The following is an 18,714-nucleotide window of genomic DNA, read 5'->3' as shown; positions in this document are numbered from 1 at the left end:
ATACTGATTTCTCCCTGCCTAGAGGTTGTTTTCAGCTTAGAAAGATCACAGAGAGGGCCTTGATTCACTCCAGTTACAGATGATCCCAATTACTCTTAGGATTAAAGAGAATGCACAGAGACTGGCAGTCAGAGCAAGGCAGTGCTTCTGGAATCCATTTCCTGGTAGGAATATACATTTCAACCAGCTCAGTTGGATTTGATCAGGTCTTTTCCATCCTTAACAGTTCCATGATCCAATGACCACTGTGCAGTTGCTGGTTTCCACATCTTTTACCACAGGTTAAAGTTATGAATCAACACCCCGAGTGAAAATCAAGTTCTAATCAATGCTGTCTCTCCCCACTACACAAACAGCAGCATAACAGGGCCAGTAACACCCTGCAGGAACATGGGGCTGGGGCAGCAAGGATCTTTGCAGTTAGGAAGAACAGCTGCTCCTCAGACTATTCCTCCCCTTCCATATTCACCTATACATTTCCTTCAGGAATTCCTTCATGTCACTGGCCTCCAGCCTCTTAGATTAACAAATCAGGAATCACAAACTAAGATAGTAGAAAATTAAGTCCTTTGCATCGGCAACAATGTGTGGGTTGCTACATAGGATGCTCTGAGGCCAATGACAATACTCAATGTAAGAGATTCCCACCCCCCACCCAGTTGGAATCCTTGGCTCAAGGTTTTTTAGACACAGAAAGAGAATATTTGTCTCCAAACTTAGGAAAGAATCAGGTGTAATAGGAATCCAGTGGATCACCTTCTTTAAAGGGAACACAAAAGTGTGTGGAAAGAGACTGTCCATTGCTTGGCTGGCTTGGAGTTCCTACGTGATGTCCTTCTTTCTTGGGGGGCGGTGGATGTTCCTCACCACGCACTTCACCATCCATTCAATTCCTTCATTCACCCCTTTGCTAAGGAAATAAGACAAACAGACAAGGTTTTAGAATAAACCAACAACAAGGAGCAACCAAGAACAGAAACAGGGATCATACAGGCCCTAACTGAGCCCTTACATTAGGAAGGGAAGGGCTCTGCTCATCCCAGATTTATTTGTTGGCATTTCTGTGTTATTTCTCATGCAGACAAACAATAAGGATCTGATTTCTTTCAGCTCAGCAATATATATTTATATATATATATACACACACACACCTCCACCCTTTATTTTTCTGGTGTCTGTGCACATCTACACCCAACTTACTCACCAACTCTGTGGAAATCTTGGGATGAACAAGCATCAAACCCACCTGACAGCTGGTTTGAGGTTATTTTGCCACAAACCTCACACTAGTTGTATAAGCTTTTGCAATCCTGGTTCCAGCTTTCTGTAATCATCTGTGCTGGGGCTGCTAAGCAAGTCACCACCTTGCTGGTCTGCACAGCTCCCCAGACATGACTTCCATGACTTATTTATTCTTTTAGTGCAAGCTCAAACTGGAATTTTGAAAGGAAATTCCACACAGATCAAAACTAAAAGTGTTTGTACAAAAAGAAAAAACCCACAACTGAAAAGGTTGTTTTTCATAAGGCTATTATCTAAGACTTCTTCCAGTCAGTGCTTGAACATTGTTCTTGTGGTCATTCACCTGCTTAGTGGCATGTGATTTGTAGCAATGCAGACAACAGATTCTTTTCACAGTTAAAGAATTTTTTGTTATCCTTTGCAGTAGTTTGTATGATAACAAAGAAAAAAATTCAGAGCTCTAGATTCAGGCAGTAATTCAGCCAAGAGTGTTTCCACCACCTGGAACAAAACTTTTGACTTATGCCAAGTAGCACACTTAAAGAACTGAAAGTACAAAGAACCAAAGTACTGCATGTCTCGATACTCAGTAATGATGCTGAGATATCAAGAATCCAGTGGGTTGGTCAAGGTCATGGCATGCAGCTGTGTAAGCCCAAATGAGAGTCTGTTTCAGTCATCAGATTTTAAACCACAGGCATTCCCATGTAAGAGGACTCCTGGAGACTGTGATATCATCCCTATCACAAAGCTCATCTGCATGCCAAAGAATATGAAAGCTGAAACATAATTACGGCAGCAGCAGTGAAACACCATCCATTTATCTGGCAGAGGCATCAACAGCTGCATTTTCAACTGACTTTTAACCTAAAAGCCAGGAGTTGCAGCAAACCAACATCTGCAAGGATTATTGTGTACAGAGAAGGGATGATACAGGACAACAAATATGCCTCCAAGCCCCGCTGCTCTCAGCCAGCAGTACATTTCCACTGTGTTTTACAGGCAGGATTTACAGACAAAGTTACTGAGCTGGTGTAAGTCCAAGGTTCTCCAACAAGTGTCTGTCAGTGTTGGAAGGTAGCACAGTTCCCTTTCAAGGCTTAATAATTCCTGTTGTGCTGCTCTGTGTGTGACACCCCAGAGCTGCTCAGTCAACCAATTCTCAGTCTACCCCTTCTCATACTCACCCAGTAAGGGCTGAGCAGGCTTGTGTCAGGCAGTCTCTCTTCCCAATCTTGTTAATGCAGTCACTAAATGCTGTCTTGATATCAGGTATTGAGAGACAAGTCTGCAAAGGGAGTCAAATTAGAGCCTGTTTGTACTACAAGACATGGTGACCCTCTTCCACAATGAATCCTACCATGACTGCAGTCCTGCTTCAGTCAGGATGGCAACGCTGTGAGGTTAAACCAACTCATCCACCAACACAAGAAGCTCACCTCTTTGAATTCCAAAGCAATGAACAAATTATTTTTTCAACAAAGAGAATGCTGTTTGCTGATAGTACACACACACTGCCTCACCTCCCTGATCCTTCATCTACACAGTTCTAAACAAATAGTCCTGAAAATGAGCACAACCTGCACCCTTCTAAGGACACCCATTCCAAGCTTCTCAACAGCATGCGTTTACCAGGACACTACAAGAGCTTTAATATTTACAAAGCCTTTTGAAGCAGCGTCCCTGCCATAAGCTCAGCTGACTTTTTGCCAGCATCCTGGGCACTCTGACAAAACAGACTGTGATTTTTCCTCAGTTCTCAGCACATTCCTTGGCATTACAGCCATGCCCCACCAGCACTTGTCTGTTTGCATTCAGAGAAAACACTGGCAGCACTGAATGCAGCACGTTTTCTGATGCCTGATGTCACTGAGCTCTTGACCCTCAGCAGGTCCTGAACTTCTGTGAGGCTGCCAGGAGGCTGCTGGGAACTGGCACAGCACTTACACAGCACTGGTTTACTGGGGGACAAATCATAAGCCCCCAGTAAACCAGTGGATTACGTTCCTCACATAAATCATGGTGTCACCACAAAATATGTTAAAGCTACAACAAAAGCAAACCTGCCCAACTAAAGCCTGGACTTGCACCTCCCTGAGCACTCAGTGCCTCAGAAACCTTGGACAAGCTGTTTAAGCAATTCAGCTGGCCACAAGCCCACCTTTCCTCCTCTCTGCAAAGACATTCTGGACCTTCAACAAGTCTCAAATACGTGTTTCAAAAACCTCCAGTCAGGCCCACATACGTGTTTTGGACAAATGTTTACATGAATGCCAAACTGGACCCTTGTTGGTCCTGAGGATTGGCCAAGTGGACGTAAACTCTGAGAGAAAAGAAATATGAGAATTAATGTTATCAGCCATCCATTTGCAAAACACTAATTCTGGAGAAATTAAATACAGGAAATGTTTGTGGACAACAGAGGTAGATTTCATTGTTTGTACACAGGAGGGGATCTTAAGAAATGGCTTGCAAGTTTAACAAGAGCCAATTCACTCAGGGCCCTTGACTCCATTACTTGCGCAATTTTTAATGACTGTACTTTCTTATGACCTCAGGTGCATTTTAAACTTGCCCTTTCAACCAATGACCTGGAAATTGTATCCAAAAACATTGCTGGCATCATTCCAGCCAGAATGGACAGAAGAACAATTTAGGTCAGGATTTTTGACAAGTGAAAAATGTGCGGTTCATATAGATAAGCTGTCAGCCACAGGATAAACAGTTAGTTTAAAAAAAAAAGAAGCAACAACAATTAGCAACTCTACAGCAAGTCAGGGAGCTGGAATTCAAACCAGCAGGTCTGGAAGATGGGCAAGAGATTATAACCAACCAACCACTCTCTACTGGTTTGTAAAAGCTGCTCCCTTAGCCTGGTATGGTGTGTCCACTGCCCCATAAGAAAGGCAGGTCCAAATGATTCCCTGTTTAACCCAAAGCTCTGGACAGAACAGTGACACAACAACTGGGAAGGAGAAGGAGCTGCATGTCAGTAATCCGAGCTATTTCTCACATCTTTGATTTTTTCAAATGAGACTTGGCAGCAGGAAGGTTAAATCTCAAGGCAGCTGAAATTGACAAAATGTTTCTTGAAATACACTTTAAGCTTCTCAGAGATTAATATCATTATATAATCTTGAGCCTACCCTTTCCTTCTCCTTTTCTGAATTATGACACATTTTAAAATATTTTAAAATAAATCAGATAAAGTGTTCAAGATATGAAGTAACAACAGAGAGTACAGTCATGCTGTCCTTGATTCCTCAACTTCTACTTGCACAGGGGGCAAAGCATTCAGGCAATGAACTTCCCAACAGCACCAGCAGACCAGGACACCTGCACCTACCCAGTAGCACAGAGAACCCACATCCTTCACCTTGCCCATCCTTGAAGCCTTTAAGAGTCCATTTTTCCCAAGGCAACTGACAATTATAGCCTTTTTTTATCTCCCAGTATAAACCATTATTATAACTTCCCTTTCCCACCTTCTGGTAGAGCTGTGGCATGCCCCACCTTCCACAGAGCTGCACAGCCATGGCTTTCCATGGAAACCTGCATCAGAAAGAGTTTTGCTTCTGAGGAGACTGCACCATTCACACTGTCACAGCAGGATATCACTGCATCACCAATCCCATTTTGAGGAACATCATTTTCCCTTAGGGATGAAGTAGAGCAGCACAGCAGAGGGGTAACAGCAACTATCACAGGTAACACCTTGTTTTAGTGTCCCAGGGAAAGCCCTGAACTGGAACCTCATGTGACAAACAGCAGGGGTTGAGGCAGATTATCCCTCACTTCAGCAAGGGGCATCTGAGCTTCTCATGCTCAGGGGAAAATGTCAGCTGTGGCTTCCAAGTTCCCCTTCCCCCCAGCCACATTACAAAATATTTGTTTACAGATGTGTTTTGTTTCTCAGCTGCAAACCCATAACCTAAGGGCAAAGAAGGGAAGCTGGATCTGTGATCACATCAACAGTGCTCCATTACAGTAACACAATCCACAGTGACCTTTCAGGAATGATGGTATCTCTCAGCCAGTTCACAGGAACCTCACACACAACACATGACGAACCAGATTTCCATCTCAGCTTCCCCAAAATAACACACTGTGGAATTTCTTTTGATGAAGGCTCCTCCAGGCATAATCTAGCCAGGACTGAACCAAATTCCTCCTATGAAGGGTTCAGAATAGCAATACCCAAAGTGAGACTCAGCAATGGCACACTGAAAAATCTATCAAGCAGCAAGGCAAGTTTTAGACAAAAAAAGGTTGTAGAGCCTTTGCCCATTTCCCAAATCCACTGGAGCAAAGATAACGCTGCTGCCTGGTCTCCTGTCAGGATAAAACTGGAAGCATGGATAAAACCTCAAGTAGAGGCTCTTCAGTCATCTCAAGAGTAATCAGCCATCAGAACGGAACTAAAAAGAAAAACAACAGCAAGGTGGATTGCCTAAATAAAACTATTTCACAAAAAGTCTGACTCACCTGACCTATGCTGTGGGGCTACCCATTTTATTATGAGTTTGTTTTAAATTAGAATTTAAGCTTCTTTGAATTTAAAGAAGCAATAGTATAGCCTCAATTTAAACCATCTTATTTATATGAAAACTAATTTTACAGGGAAGCTGTGGTAGGTCTTCAGTTGGAAACTCAAATGGTTTTCATGCAGAAGATCTGTTTTCTAACAACTGTGTGGAAATGAGTATTCTGCTACTCACCATGACTCCTCACATTTTCCAAAGGCATGAGGCGGCTTTTCAACATTCTGGAGATTTCAAATTAAATTTCCAAAATTTATCTTTAGATGAGCATGGCAAAACTTCCTCCCAGACGTGGGTCATCATACAGCACCTGGTAACTTTCACATTGTTAAATTTCAGATGCTGTTTTTGATGAGTCATGTTTTGCCAGTATTTTGAATAGTGTGGCATAATGAGCCATTCTGTTGCCAAATTGTAACAGCTCATTGTAAAGTTTAGAAATACATACTTTGCATAAACCTTTCGACAGCTGCATTCACATCAAAACAGCAAATATCAATTCTTGTATTGCTGTTTTTTCTACAATAAGCCGTATTTTCAAAAGTGGCATTCTGAGTTGAAAGGGAGTTCACAGGAATTAGATATCAGATATTTTATTTCTCCTTCAAAGCAATAGTTCCTTTAAAAACCCAAACAAATTCCTTCCTCCAAGACACATTTGACTCAGTTTTTAAATTATTTATAAAATAATCCAGTTTTGAAGCCCCAGTGAACACAGAGCATTCTCCTGATACCATAAAATATCACACTCGATGTTGTGAGAATTAGAATTGGTGTTTTGCAGTCAATGACCATGTTTTATCCCCTGGAATGACCAAATACCACTCATGCTTGGCCATGCTGAGAGGACACAATGTACTCCAGGAGAATTCTTAACACTTTATGCAATTTCAGGTTGCATCAGCACTTTTGTTATCTTAATAACAGAATGTAAACTTCAAAAACAAACTATATCAGATATACTATTTCTGATGTATTTGATCACAAGCCTTCTGCTGGCCTCTATACACGTCATCATCAAGAACTGCCCTTCATCTCACATACCAGCAAGGTTAAGATACCACTTATTCTCCCATATCAGAGAGATGCTGGTGAGAATTTCCTACAACAGTTTTATGTCTGGAGATCCAAAGAAGAAAAATCTCTATCAATGCTCACTATCAGTTTTATTCCAGAGGTTTTCCATTCTGCTAAATCAGAGGAAAATAAACAAGTTACTGAGTTTTCTCAACCTTTTTTTAAGTGAACCTCAGTAATTACTGAAAAATTAACTATAATCCCCTTAGTGATTATATGTCTTAGCATTGTGTCTCTGCTGGGTCCATATCCAAGATCATTCTGCAGGAGTGGAACTCTAAACATCCAATGTAGGCATTTCTTACAAACAGGCAAACCTCCAGTGGGTTTAGCTTTGCTAATCTCTTGTTGTAGCTTGTAGTAGTACACCTGCATGAAGGCACTAAGTCTGTGGGATTGTTTTGGACCCTCCAAAGGGAGCAAGAAGTCAAATTTTCTTTGAAAGCCTGTTCCAAATATCTCTTTCTAGTAATTTAAAGAAGCCCACTTGTTCAATTATTTGTCTTTAGTCTGATTAGAGTGTCAGAACAGCCAGTGTCTGCAGCCTGTAAGAAAATATGTATATACAACCAAAAGAGAAACTGGAATAACTTTCCAGGTCACTGCTTGGAGCTTATCCTCAACAGGTCAAGGCAAGAGTGCAGGCTGCTCCCTGCAGAAAAGCTGTGCGGTTGCACAGAAATATGTGTGTCAATATTCTGGTTTCCACAGAAAAAATGACATACCATTTCCCCACATTCCAGAGACCACAGCAAAGGCAGGACCATAAATCAGCAGTTCAGTCTTGATCTCATGCTTTTACATGGAACTACATTTCTCTTATTTTTAAGACTAGATAATCTAGCTAAATTAGTTCATCCAAAAACCAATCTATGTTGTACTCATGAAGTGTAACCAAATCCTCACAGGTTTCTTCAAGTACAGTCGCTCAGACAAGTGTACAGTCCAGAGGAAGAACCTGGGAAGTATTTGCATCCTTTGGAACAGAGACTGATCCCAGCTGCCAGGGCTGGTGTCCCAAACCCTACTGGAAGCCTCTGGCTCCATCTAGGGACGAGTCACTGGAGTTGCAGTCCTGGAATTCCAGGTACAATGTCCAGGTACGATTTCCAGGAGGAAAACACCACGACCACCGTGGACACTCTCTTAGCTTTTTTTCCATGCTGGGGGAGATAAGGATGGCCCGGGATGTGTCACCTAAACACTGCACCACCCACAAACTGTGAAATCCAAACCCAGAGTTTTACAGTTCTGAATACGCCGGAAAGAACTCAAATGATATTATCAGAAAAGAGCATTCCTTGCAATTCCCTGCTGTCACTGATGGAATGCTCTAAAACAAACAAGTGTTGTATTGAACAGATCTTATCCAGTTATGGGGAAAGGATGATTTGCTTCACGTACATCTGCTGTGCTGTTCCTGGGTTTTAGAAGCACAGCATAAACAAAGTGCACTAAACATTGTTTTTTTCTGAATAAACAGGAAAAAACAGTATCAATATAATGAGTCACGATACAAGAAAGACCCACCATAGCTATGCAGTTTGTTCTGTTTACATAAAGAGTTCAAAACTATGTGCCTGTAGGAAGCTCATTCATGGCACTGAAAAAGGGCTGGAGGAGAAAGAAAAAGAATAAAACTAAATTCAAAGCAATTATTTCCAGCAGTGGGAAAGTACCATAGGATCAGCTCAGGTCTGTGAAACAAATTTAACACGAATGCAAAGTTCACCTTTCCAAGGCTTATTAGCTCATTTATGTAAATCCTCCATATTTTACCTCTACATCCTGCTTGTTGGCCAACACCAGAATGGGAACCCCTTCTAGAGCTTCACTGGTGATCATCTTCTCTGCAAAGGACAGAAACAAAACCAGGTTTAGCCAGGAAGTTGTACGAATGCCTGGCCCAGATTATCTGGACAGAGGGGTGAAGCCAGAGCTCCTTTTTGCATTACAATTTCATTTGGTACAACCTTTCAGGTCTATTTTGTTCACACTGTACTTACCAAAAGCTCTTTTGGACTCAGAGAGCCTCTCTTCATCAGTGGAGTCAATAACATAGATCACCCCATGAGATTCAGCATAGTACTGGAAGGAGAACACAGATATTAGTGTCAATCCACTAGGATTTTGTTTCAATTTGGTACAGTTTTGGTACATGTGAAGGAGATCAACCAGTTAGAGACAGCTGTATCCACAGTGTGCCTGGACAGAATGGAGGCACACAGCCTGTGCTGCCTGTTCTGTTTGCAGGCCTCAACACACCATGTGGAAAAGCTCACCTGTGTGTCCCCAAAGCTTATCTCTACGGCACAACCCCACATTTGGGTTGGTAATTGCTGTCTGTAACCAATAATGCAAATATTAAGCACAGAAATAGTGGAATCTCTGAAAAAGTGTTAATGTTAAATACTGGCGTTATCAATAAGCCTGTGTGATTACCAAACTGTGTGACTGTAGTGGTTCAGCTCTAAAAGAGACAAAACCAATTCTAAAAGAAATCATGGAATCACAGGATGGTTCGTGCTGGAAAGGGCCAACCATCTCCTTCCAACCCCCTGCCAGGAGCAGGGACACCTCCCACTGGATCAGGCTGATCAGAGCTCCATCCACTCTGGCTTTGAACACTTCCAGGGATGGGGCAGCCACAGCTTCTCTGGGCAAACTGTATAAATCAGATAAAACAAAACCACATCTCTAACCTTGTCCCAAAGCGACTGCAGCTCCTCCTGCCCGCCAAGGTCCCAGAACATCAGCCGAGTTTTGCCAACATCAATAGTTCCAACTAGAAGGAAGGGCAATCCAATGAAAACTACAGAAAAAGCACAGACACCTGCACACCCCACTCAGAAATCTGGGGTGGGACAGGCTTGTAGGGGAACTAATCACAGGCAGTGGCTACTTGCAACAACAGAGCAACACCTACACAGAGCAATCACAAATATAGAGCGGTATCAGTGAAAATAATTCCAGAATTGGGCCAAGGAATTAACTCCAGGGAAATACAGTTTGAGGACAGCACTAAAATAGGATACCTGGAGTTTTAATACTTCAGGAGTTTCTCCTCCTAAGCTAAGAAGGATTTTATTATCTACAACCTGGGCAGTTGGGAGATACAATCTCTGCATCCAGGAACTATTCTGCCCTTCTGAATTCTTAAACATTTCAAACAAAACACAGCTGTTGACTAACTGCAAGAAAGCTGAAAAAATTCCACATGGATTTACTTACTGTTTAAGCCCACAGTGGTTGTGATTTTGGACAAACTCATCCCTTTGTAATTCTTGTTAAATCGGGTTTTAGTTTGTTCAAGGAAGGTCTGAAAAAGAATAGAACACAATATTTACTGTCAAACATTTTACTGGCTGGGGCAATTCACCCCAAACCTGCCTTTTCATTTCTGCACAATCCTGATAAAGCAGATCCTGCCCTACCTAATTTTGGACACACCACTCCTCTTGCTCCCTATTTTAGCAAGAAAAGAAGGGATCATAGGTGATTATGGGATTACCAAAGCCTCAGCCACATCCCTGAAAGCTTGTACTAAATTTAAGTAGTGAGGAAAAGTTGACTGTTTGATGTGACATCACTAAAGTAACTCAGGACACAGCTGAAGAAAGGTTGACCCTCGTTATGAGATTTATCCCAGGAGGATGTTTAGGATTGTGTCTGCCCTCCACAGGGTGATAAACAGCACTTACAGTTTTACCAGCATTGTCCAAACCCAGGATCAGGACACAGTACTCATCCCTCTGGAACATGTATTTATAGAGTCCTGACAGTAGTGTATACATCCTGCTCCTGCAACAAATGCCAGGAAATCAATTAACAAACAGGTCATTCCCAAAAGCCTCTCATGCCACAAGACAAGTTTTTCCCGACGCCAGACAAATAAATGATGTTACTCTTTTATCAGTAACTCTCATATTTAGGCAATCCCAGGGAAAAAAACCACAGATCTACGAGAGATCATGAAAATAGCTCAAGATCAAATTTGGGGTTTAAAGGGGAACACCCTGAAGGACCTGAACACCTCTTGCAGTAAATGTAAGACCCACAGAAAATGAAGTGAACCTCATACAAACACAAAGGTATTTTTGAGCAAGAATCTACAGAAGCTCACACCTGTTTTTTGTGGTGCTGGATTTGCACACACAAGGCAGAGCAGCTTTGCTGGGATGCAGGAAGCACCAAGTGCTGCAGCTGACTCACATGCCATTGCAACAACCCTTCTGTTCACACGCAGATAAAGGGAACCCCAAGGCAGAGCCTTTGAGAGGCAGCAGCCTCTAAGCAAGTGCGTGGTTGAATAACCACTTTGAGTCAAACACCATTACCTAAAGGGAAATAAAAGCGTTCCCAAGCGGGAATCGGGGGTTTCACGGTAAGGGAGGACAGGGCACCTAAGGACTAGGGGGCTTTAATGGCACAGGTACCGGGGCCACCCTTCGCCCCCAGCTGTGCGAGAGCGGGGGCTCCTGCCGTGCCCCGGGGAGCCCCGGCCCGCTCCCCTTGCAGGACAGCGACTGGTCCCGGGCTCGCCCGACCGCCGGCCTGCTCCTCCCTAACCATGGAGATCCTCCCGGAGCCGGGAGATGCCTCCAGATGCAGAAAATCCGGGAGATCCGGCCCTTTCCTTCCCTGCCACAGCCAGTGACGGCTGAAGGGGAACACCGGCCCTACCGCCATTTCCCCCTAATGGCCCAGCGCCACGTCCCGGGCCAGCGACAGGTGCCAGGCCAAGCTCCCGAGCGCAGCAGGCGAGAAAAAGAGCCCCGAGCCCGAGGCCCGCGGCCCCTCACCTGGTCCTGGTGCCGGTGTCAGGGCTGGAACCGGAGCCGGAGCCACCTCTCACGACTCCCCAGCGCCACCGGCCGCCGCCATTCCGCGCCTGAGCCTCTGGGAAATGTAGTCCTGTCACCGCTGCGACGGCACTGCAGAGGGGGCCTGTGGACTACAACTCCCAGAACACCCAGCGCCGCTGGCCTCCCGGGGACCCCGAGCGCTCGAGCGGGTGACGCGTTGGCGAGCGCAGCCGGAAGTGGGGGCGCCGCGGCCGGAAGAGGGGGTGTCATGGCGGCTGTCATGGCGGCGGCTCGCAAGGGCCGATGCGGCTGAAGGCGCAGTGGGGCCGCCGAGGTGGCAGTGGCGGCTCAGGGAGGTGCTGCAGCCCTGGGGCTGAGGGAGCGCCCAGGCTGCGGGAGGAGCGGTGCCGTGCGCGGGCCCGGTGGGCGAGAGTGGACCCCGTGGCGGGGGAGGGCAGGGCCAGGCCCGGCCTCTCCTCGGACTCTCCCGTCGCCTCTTGTCGCCTGTTTGCAGCAGGAGCATCGCCCTGGTGATTTCCGAGGGAAAGAGCGGGACGGAGGGTAGATGACGTTTCTGCCAGCGAGGACTTGTTATCCAGAAGTGCTTGAGTAAACTCTGAATGTGTTTTGAGTTCGTGGAGAGGACGCGGGCAAAAGCGCCTTTCTTGTGGTGAGAATGGATGAAGAGAGTCTGGAAGCAGCGATCCAGACCTACAACGCGCAGCTGGAGCAGGTGGAGCTGGCGCTGGGGGCGGGCCAGGACCCATCGCAGCAGTCCGACCTGATCCAGCTGCAGGAGGACTTGAAGCAGCTCATAGAACTGACCGAGTCGAGCCTGGTGGCTGTGAAAAAGAGCAAACTTCTGGCCACTTTGGACACAGATGCCTCCTCCTCCTCCCCAGCAGGTCTCCCAGGGCAGGATTCCCACCTGGAGAGCTCTGCCCAAGATGAGGAATACGCTGCTTTTAAGGAAGCCATTGCTGGGCTTGGAACAGACGAGGAGCCTCCAGCTGGTGACAACGAGATCTCCTCGGAGAGAGAGGGAAAAACTGGGGATAAAACCAAATCAAAGTGCAGTGAAGAGGAGGAGGAGTCTGAGAGAGAGGAGGAGGAGGAGGAGTTGAGTGGGATGAAGGTTAAAGCCCCCTACTACAGCTCCTGGGGGACCCTGGAGTACCACAATGCCATGATTGTGGGGACAGAGGAGCTGGAGGATGGCAGTGCAGGGGTCAGGGTGCTCTATCTGTACCCAACCCACAAGTCCCTGAAGCCGTGCCCGTTCTTCCTGGATGACAAGTGCAGATTTAAGGAGAACTGTCGGTAAAGAGAGAGGGGTGGGAGGGGCCCTGTCCTTCAGAGGGATTAAACCTCCCCCAAAAGTGCTCTGTGTGGCTTTCTCAGGCAGAGAAATTGTGTCTTAACGTTTTTAAAACGTGCTGTGGTGAGCAGTGGCATCAGTCTGGCTGTTTTCTGTAGCTAATGCACAGATGAAGTGGAAAATCCCGTGGGAAAGCTGCAAAGATGTTACATAGCTGAGTGGATAAATTAACAACTGATGAAGTATTTTAAAATAAAATACCCAAGTCTGTGGATAATGCACATACTCCTGTTGCACAGGGAGGTTTTATAGGCTCTGGTTTTGGGTCAACCTTCACCAGGATCAACCCCAGGATGGGCTGGAGCCCTGCCTGACTCTCATCCTGTTTATCCTCAAAGCCATGAACTTTTTAATTGGATGTGTCACTAGCAAGGAAGTTTAATTCTCTGGGGTGGGATGCATTCTTTGTTCTGTGACATAAATAACGTGTTTAAGGTGAAACATGAACAGCTTTCCAATTGCAACAGCACGTGGTCAAACTTCCCTAGTTATGGTGAAGGTTCCTCACTGCTGACACTCATGTGCCTTCCTTTTGAGGAAAGAAGGGATTTTCATTTGAAAACTCCTCTTCCTCCTTCCCTGCAGGTTTTCCCATGGTCAGGTGGTGTCCGTGGAGGAGCTCCAGCCGTTCCAGGAGCCCGACCTGAGCAGTCTGGGGGTGGGCTCAGCCTGCCTGGCCAAGCACAGTGATGGGATCTGGTACACGGCCAAAATCACCGGTGAGGGGGCACAGGGACTTTCCCGGGGCGCAGGGGGAAGGTGGAGGCTGAGCTTTAAGTGGATCTAAAACTTGGCTGTTGTGGTTAATGACAGAAAAACTATGTGGCTGCTGCCCTGAACTCAAAATCTTGACATAGGAAGCAGCCTGAGTTTTGTCAGGCTAGAGAAGGCAATTGACTGGGAAACAGGAGATACAAAGAGCAAAAATGTGGAGAGGAAATGACTACGAGGTCATAAACTGCTCCAGGGAAGAGGGAGGGACTGTAGGAATTTACATGTATATTAGGTGAGAATTGCAATAATCTCGTTTTGTTTAAACAAAAACCAGGGGAGCTGGCCCTGCCCAGCAGCTGCTGATACCGGCTTCCCTCTGTCCTGGGAAGAGGGAGGGTTTATTGCCTCTTTCCATCTTTCTTTTAACTGTTATTAAGTCAGAAGGGAGCAAGTCTAACTTCTTTTTAATTCCATTTCTCAACAGCCCATCTGTCTTGATTTGTACAGATAAATTTTGGGTGTCAACACAGGCATTGTGGAAATAGCTTTTTATTGTAGTGGGTGCTTCTCCCTCCCAGACAGAAATAAAAATCACAGATTAAACCCAGAATTGTTTTGAGCTGTTCCTTGGGCCTCCCCCCTGTGTCATTCTGCTGGAGCTGACTCTGTTTTAGCTCCCAGTGTGCTGGAGCTCCTGTCCTTGCTGTTCCCTCTGCAGATGTGGACAGTGGTTACTACACGGTGAAATTTGACTCCCTGCTCCTCAAGGAGGCCGTGGTGGAAGGGGACAGTGTCATTCCACCCCTGAGAAGTGAAGATGCTGCTGAATCTGGCGAGTCTGATGAAGACAGTGTGGATGATTCTGGTTATGCCAAAGGTAAGGCAGTGGTGAGCAGAAGTGACTTGGGATTTTGTTCTGCTTTTCTCTGGGACCAGCTGACTGTCCTAGAGCTCTCACTCTCAGTGTCTCACCTTTGATGAGAGCAGTTGATCTCTTTGTGTTCCTGAAAGATTGAGAGCAGTAACTGGCTGTTATGCTATAACTGCAAGCTAAAATCTTTGTTTTATGCAAATCCCTGGGCTAATGAAGGCTGGAGGTTTCCATGGGAACTTCCCACACGTGGAAGAAAAGGGTGTGATATTTTAGAGTTCCAAGCTCTGAGCCTGTTTCTGACATGTCTGGCTGGGCTGAGTTAATAAATGAATCAGGTTTTCTCATCCCTGGGAGCTCCATGACCCAGGAATGTGAGACCCAAGGAAATGGGAGTGTCGGGTCCTTCCGGTGCCTGGATGAGGCTGCAGGAACAGCCATGTCCTGTTCTACTGCTGAAAAGTGACACAGAGAGTGCCCAAGTGACTTCCTGGAAGTTGCACAGGCAGCACTGTCCCTCTGGTGGTGCCACAGCTGCATCACAGGACAAAGTCGTGTCCTAGAGCTCTTTACATTTAATCTGACAGAGATTATTGGATCCTAATAATACAAAATTAATGCTGTGGCCTGGAGTAGCCCCATACCAGATACAGGAGCTGGAGGCACAGGAGGAGTATTAGGTGCCACTATGCTGAATTCTACTCAGATGTGTACATTAGTCTGTATTTTCATCCTGGAAGGAAGGAAGGAAAAGAATCATAAAACTCCTGGGTGATTCTGCCTGGAACTGGGAGGTGGTATGTGCATTAAATCAAGTGAAACCTCACATTTCAGTCACTCCCTGTGCAGTGTTTGTGGAAGGGGACAGCTCAGTAGGAGTTAAGTAAGGCTGGAGGCATGACCAAATGCTTTTAGAGTTGGAGAAGTGAGTTGTACTCTCCTGTAAGGGATGTCCCACACAGCAGCTTTATTCACCATTCCTGTTTCACTGATTCTTCTCTTCTGTTCCACAGTGATAGATTCAGGGGTTCCAGAGAACGGGGAATGGACCCCTGCCTGCAGCTCCTCTTTCGGTGGCTGGGAGGCCCATACTCGTGGCATTGGCTCCAAACTGCTTGTTCAGATGGGATATGAGTTTGGAAAAGGTAAGGGGAGAGGGTGCTCCTGGGACTCTTAGGAAAAACCCAAGATTTTAGATGAAGCCAGAACTTTGCTGTGCTGAAGGGCCACTTGGCTGAGGCTCAGGCAATGTGCTAGATCACAGCAGTGTTGGAGGGAAGAGGGATGGGTTATTTCATGGAAGTGCAGGCATGTGGGGTACCAGCCCCTGCCTGGTAATGGCAAACAGCAGAGGCACTTGGGAGCACGGTTGAGTTCATGATCAAAGCCGTGAGAACGCTGTGGAGTGTTCAGAAGCTGGAGGTGGAAGGGAGCTGATCTGCAAAGCTTCTGATGTCTGTGTTAATGCATCTCCTGGCCTGGACACAGACTTCAAAGCCTGCTCAACTTGCTGCTCCCACCCAAATTGCATCGAGCCTTGGGGGCCCTGGGAGGGCCTCTGTGTCTCCGGTTCTCCCAGAGGAACCAAACCAGTTTTAAGTAGAACCTGGTTTGAGAAGCTGAGGATGTGAGGCTGAACCTCATTTCACAGAAACCAGCCTGACAAATGGCCTCGGGCTTGGAATCACAAATCTCCTGCTGTGGAAGCCTTCTGGCCTGGCCTTTGCTGGTCCCTTTGTCTTGGGCAGAATTTCTAACTTTTGGTACCTCAGAAGCCTCTTTGTTTGTTTTAAGCTTGTGACTGTCAATGTGAGTTTGTGGTGGGAGGTGACTCGGAGAGGAGATGCTGTAATCACTCGGAGTCTCTCCTCAGGCTTAGGGAAGAATGGTGAGGGCAGAGTGGAGCCAGTGCAGGCTGTGGTGCTTCCTCGAGGGAAGTCCCTGGACCAGTGTGCTGAGGTGCTTCAGAACAAGAAGCAGGGGAAGCTGGAGCCAGGCAAATCGAGGAAATGCCGAGCAAAGGGAAGCAGCTCTGGACAGACGGGCGGCCGTAAGGCCCCGCGCAACGTGTTTGACTTTCTGAATGAGAAACTGCGCGGGAAGAGCGCTGGGGACAAGGCTGGGGGGATGGCTCTGCCCCAGAGGAACAGCAAAGAGATCTACCATGCCAGCAAGAGCACCAAGAAGGCCCTGAGTGTCAGCCTCTTCCAGACCACAGAGAAGATTGAGCAAACCCAGAGGGATATCAGGGGAATCCAGCAGGCCCTGGCACGCAACATCGGGCGGTAGGAAAACGTTCTTTGGGATCAAGTTTGTGGTGCTTCTGGGGAGGGGTGGGCTTGAAATGAGATGTGGGAGGAACAAGTAAAGTGTATCTGGGTGGGACTTAACGGGAAGTGGAGGAGAGAGTTCAGTGTGTGCTTCAGGCCAGCGTGGACACTGGCAGATGTGTCTGGGGTCCTTTGGGTGGAATTCAGGCTGTGGCAAAGAGAGGAGCTCTCTGAGGAAATGTGCTGGAGTCCTTCTCGTGCCCACCTCTGCAGCATTGCTGTTGAGCATCCCAGGAGGACATTTTCTAGCCCAGATAGTGCTGAGCATCAGGTTATTCCTGGCTTTCAGCAGGTCCCTTGGGGTAATCCTACAGGAAAGGGCAAACCCCCCTGGGATGGAACAAGCCTGTGATCTTACTGTGCAGGATGACATTGCCACTGTACTTTTTGCTTTCAGGCACAGCATTGCTGCTGCTCAGCTGGAGGAAAAGCTGGCTGATGCTCACAAGCAGCTGGGGCAGCTGCAGGCCCAGGAAGCCAGGCTGCAGCGGGAGCAGAAGAAAGCAGACACCCACAAGAAGATGACTGAGTTCTAGGTGCTAAGGAAGGTGTTGGACTGCAGGAGATGTCTTTCCAGTGCTCCTGGCCTCAGAGCCTCGATGAGCTGTCCTGCTCAGCTGGGCCTCAGGCTGCCCAGCCTAAAACTGGGCAAAAAAGCAGCAGTTTCTGGATGCTTCTGAGCTCTTCTGGGAGGGGAAGGAGTGCACATCCGTCCAGCCCCAAAAGCATTCAGTGAGCCGGGCCTTGGATGAGGCCTAGCTACAAGGAATACGATTCTCTGCTCTCTTGCACTCTTCTTTCCTTCATTTTCCCTGTACTAGCAGCTCCATCCAGAGTCTGTGGGTGCTCAGGTGACAGCACTGCTGGCTACAAACCAGCTGAGGGGGCTTGGACAGCCCCACATCCTGCCATTAACTGTGGCTTCTGTCTGTGGCCACCTGCCAAGCTCAGGTGCAGGTAGGGTCCTGACCATGGCTGGGTGAAAACATCAAAGGTCAAGTGCTTTAGCTGCTCTCTGCCTTCTGGTTTTTACTATGGGATTTGTCTGGGAACTCCATTTTTGGAGGGGAGCAGTTCTTTGTAGCCTGAGTGTAAGGAAGAGACAGAAAACTGACAGCTCAGAGGTGGGAACCAGTAGCCTGGAGCATCAGATTTCAGCAGTTTGACTGTAAGAGTGTCCCAGGCCATGCTGTAGCCAAACTCACTGGCTTGGCATGGAAAGCTGCCTGATTCCACAAGTAGGGTGCCATAGCTGGGGGAATAAGCCAGCAGCATAATGGAATTTCCAAATCTCCTATCCAGGAACAGCTCCACAGGGAACCTTGTGATTTTTGCCACCATTAGTTGGGTTTTTCTGTCCAGGGTGGCTCACTGACCACAGGTCCTTTTACTAAAAAACTTCAGGACCCCGATCCAGGTTGGACTGGGCCCTGGATGAGCACAAAGATCAGGTTCTGTGTGAGCCCAGCGTGCAGCACTGCAGTGGGAGAGCTTGGGGCTGGGCTGGAAGCAGGCCAGGCAAGCCAGATGCTCTTCCCTGCAACGTGGGAAGTGTTTGGACAGGAAGGATGTCCTCTCCCCTTGGTTACATTCTGTGTTGGTGGTGGCCAGTCCTTGCCTCAGAGGAGATGCTGGTTTCATCATCTGGTGGGATTTCTGCATTGTAAAGGCTTTTTTTTAAAAAATAAATAAAATTAGCAATTCATGCCAGTATCTTAAGTACACCATTTTTTTTTAAATTTAAGGAACCAATTTC

The 18,714-nt window shown here is 46.7% G+C and overlaps 2 protein-coding genes across 2 annotated transcripts; one reads left to right on the top strand and one right to left on the bottom strand.

Annotated features, from left to right (window-relative positions):
* Positions 1–716: 716 nt before the first annotated feature.
* Positions 717–11,793, bottom strand: ARFRP1 (ADP ribosylation factor related protein 1). Its single transcript, XM_058850868.1, has 8 exons — positions 11,663–11,793; positions 10,562–10,661; positions 10,092–10,179; positions 9,563–9,645; positions 8,867–8,948; positions 8,640–8,710; positions 2,430–2,530; positions 717–910 (listed from the first exon to the last, which is right to left on the bottom strand). Exons 2-8 carry the CDS (start codon positions 10,652–10,654, stop codon positions 823–825), a joined length of 606 nt encoding a protein of 201 aa, XP_058706851.1. The 5' UTR covers positions 10,655–10,661; positions 11,663–11,793; the 3' UTR covers positions 717–822.
* A 548-nt stretch (positions 11,794–12,341) lies between these two features.
* On the top strand, positions 12,342–18,659 carry ZGPAT (zinc finger CCCH-type and G-patch domain containing). The gene is made up of 6 exons (XM_058850846.1): positions 12,342–12,985; positions 13,629–13,762; positions 14,476–14,634; positions 15,642–15,773; positions 16,502–16,913; positions 17,356–18,659. The coding sequence occupies exons 1-6, from the start codon at positions 12,342–12,344 to the stop codon at positions 17,492–17,494; spliced, it is 1,620 nt and encodes a 539-aa protein (XP_058706829.1). The 3' UTR covers positions 17,495–18,659.
* The last annotated feature ends 55 nt before the right edge of the window (positions 18,660–18,714 follow it).

The sequence above is a fragment of the Poecile atricapillus genome, chromosome 15 (genome assembly GCF_030490865.1).
Source record: "Poecile atricapillus isolate bPoeAtr1 chromosome 15, bPoeAtr1.hap1, whole genome shotgun sequence".
In the NCBI taxonomy this organism is placed as follows: domain Eukaryota; kingdom Metazoa; phylum Chordata; class Aves; order Passeriformes; family Paridae; genus Poecile; species Poecile atricapillus.
This window is presented reverse-complemented; position numbering and strand designations above follow the sequence as displayed.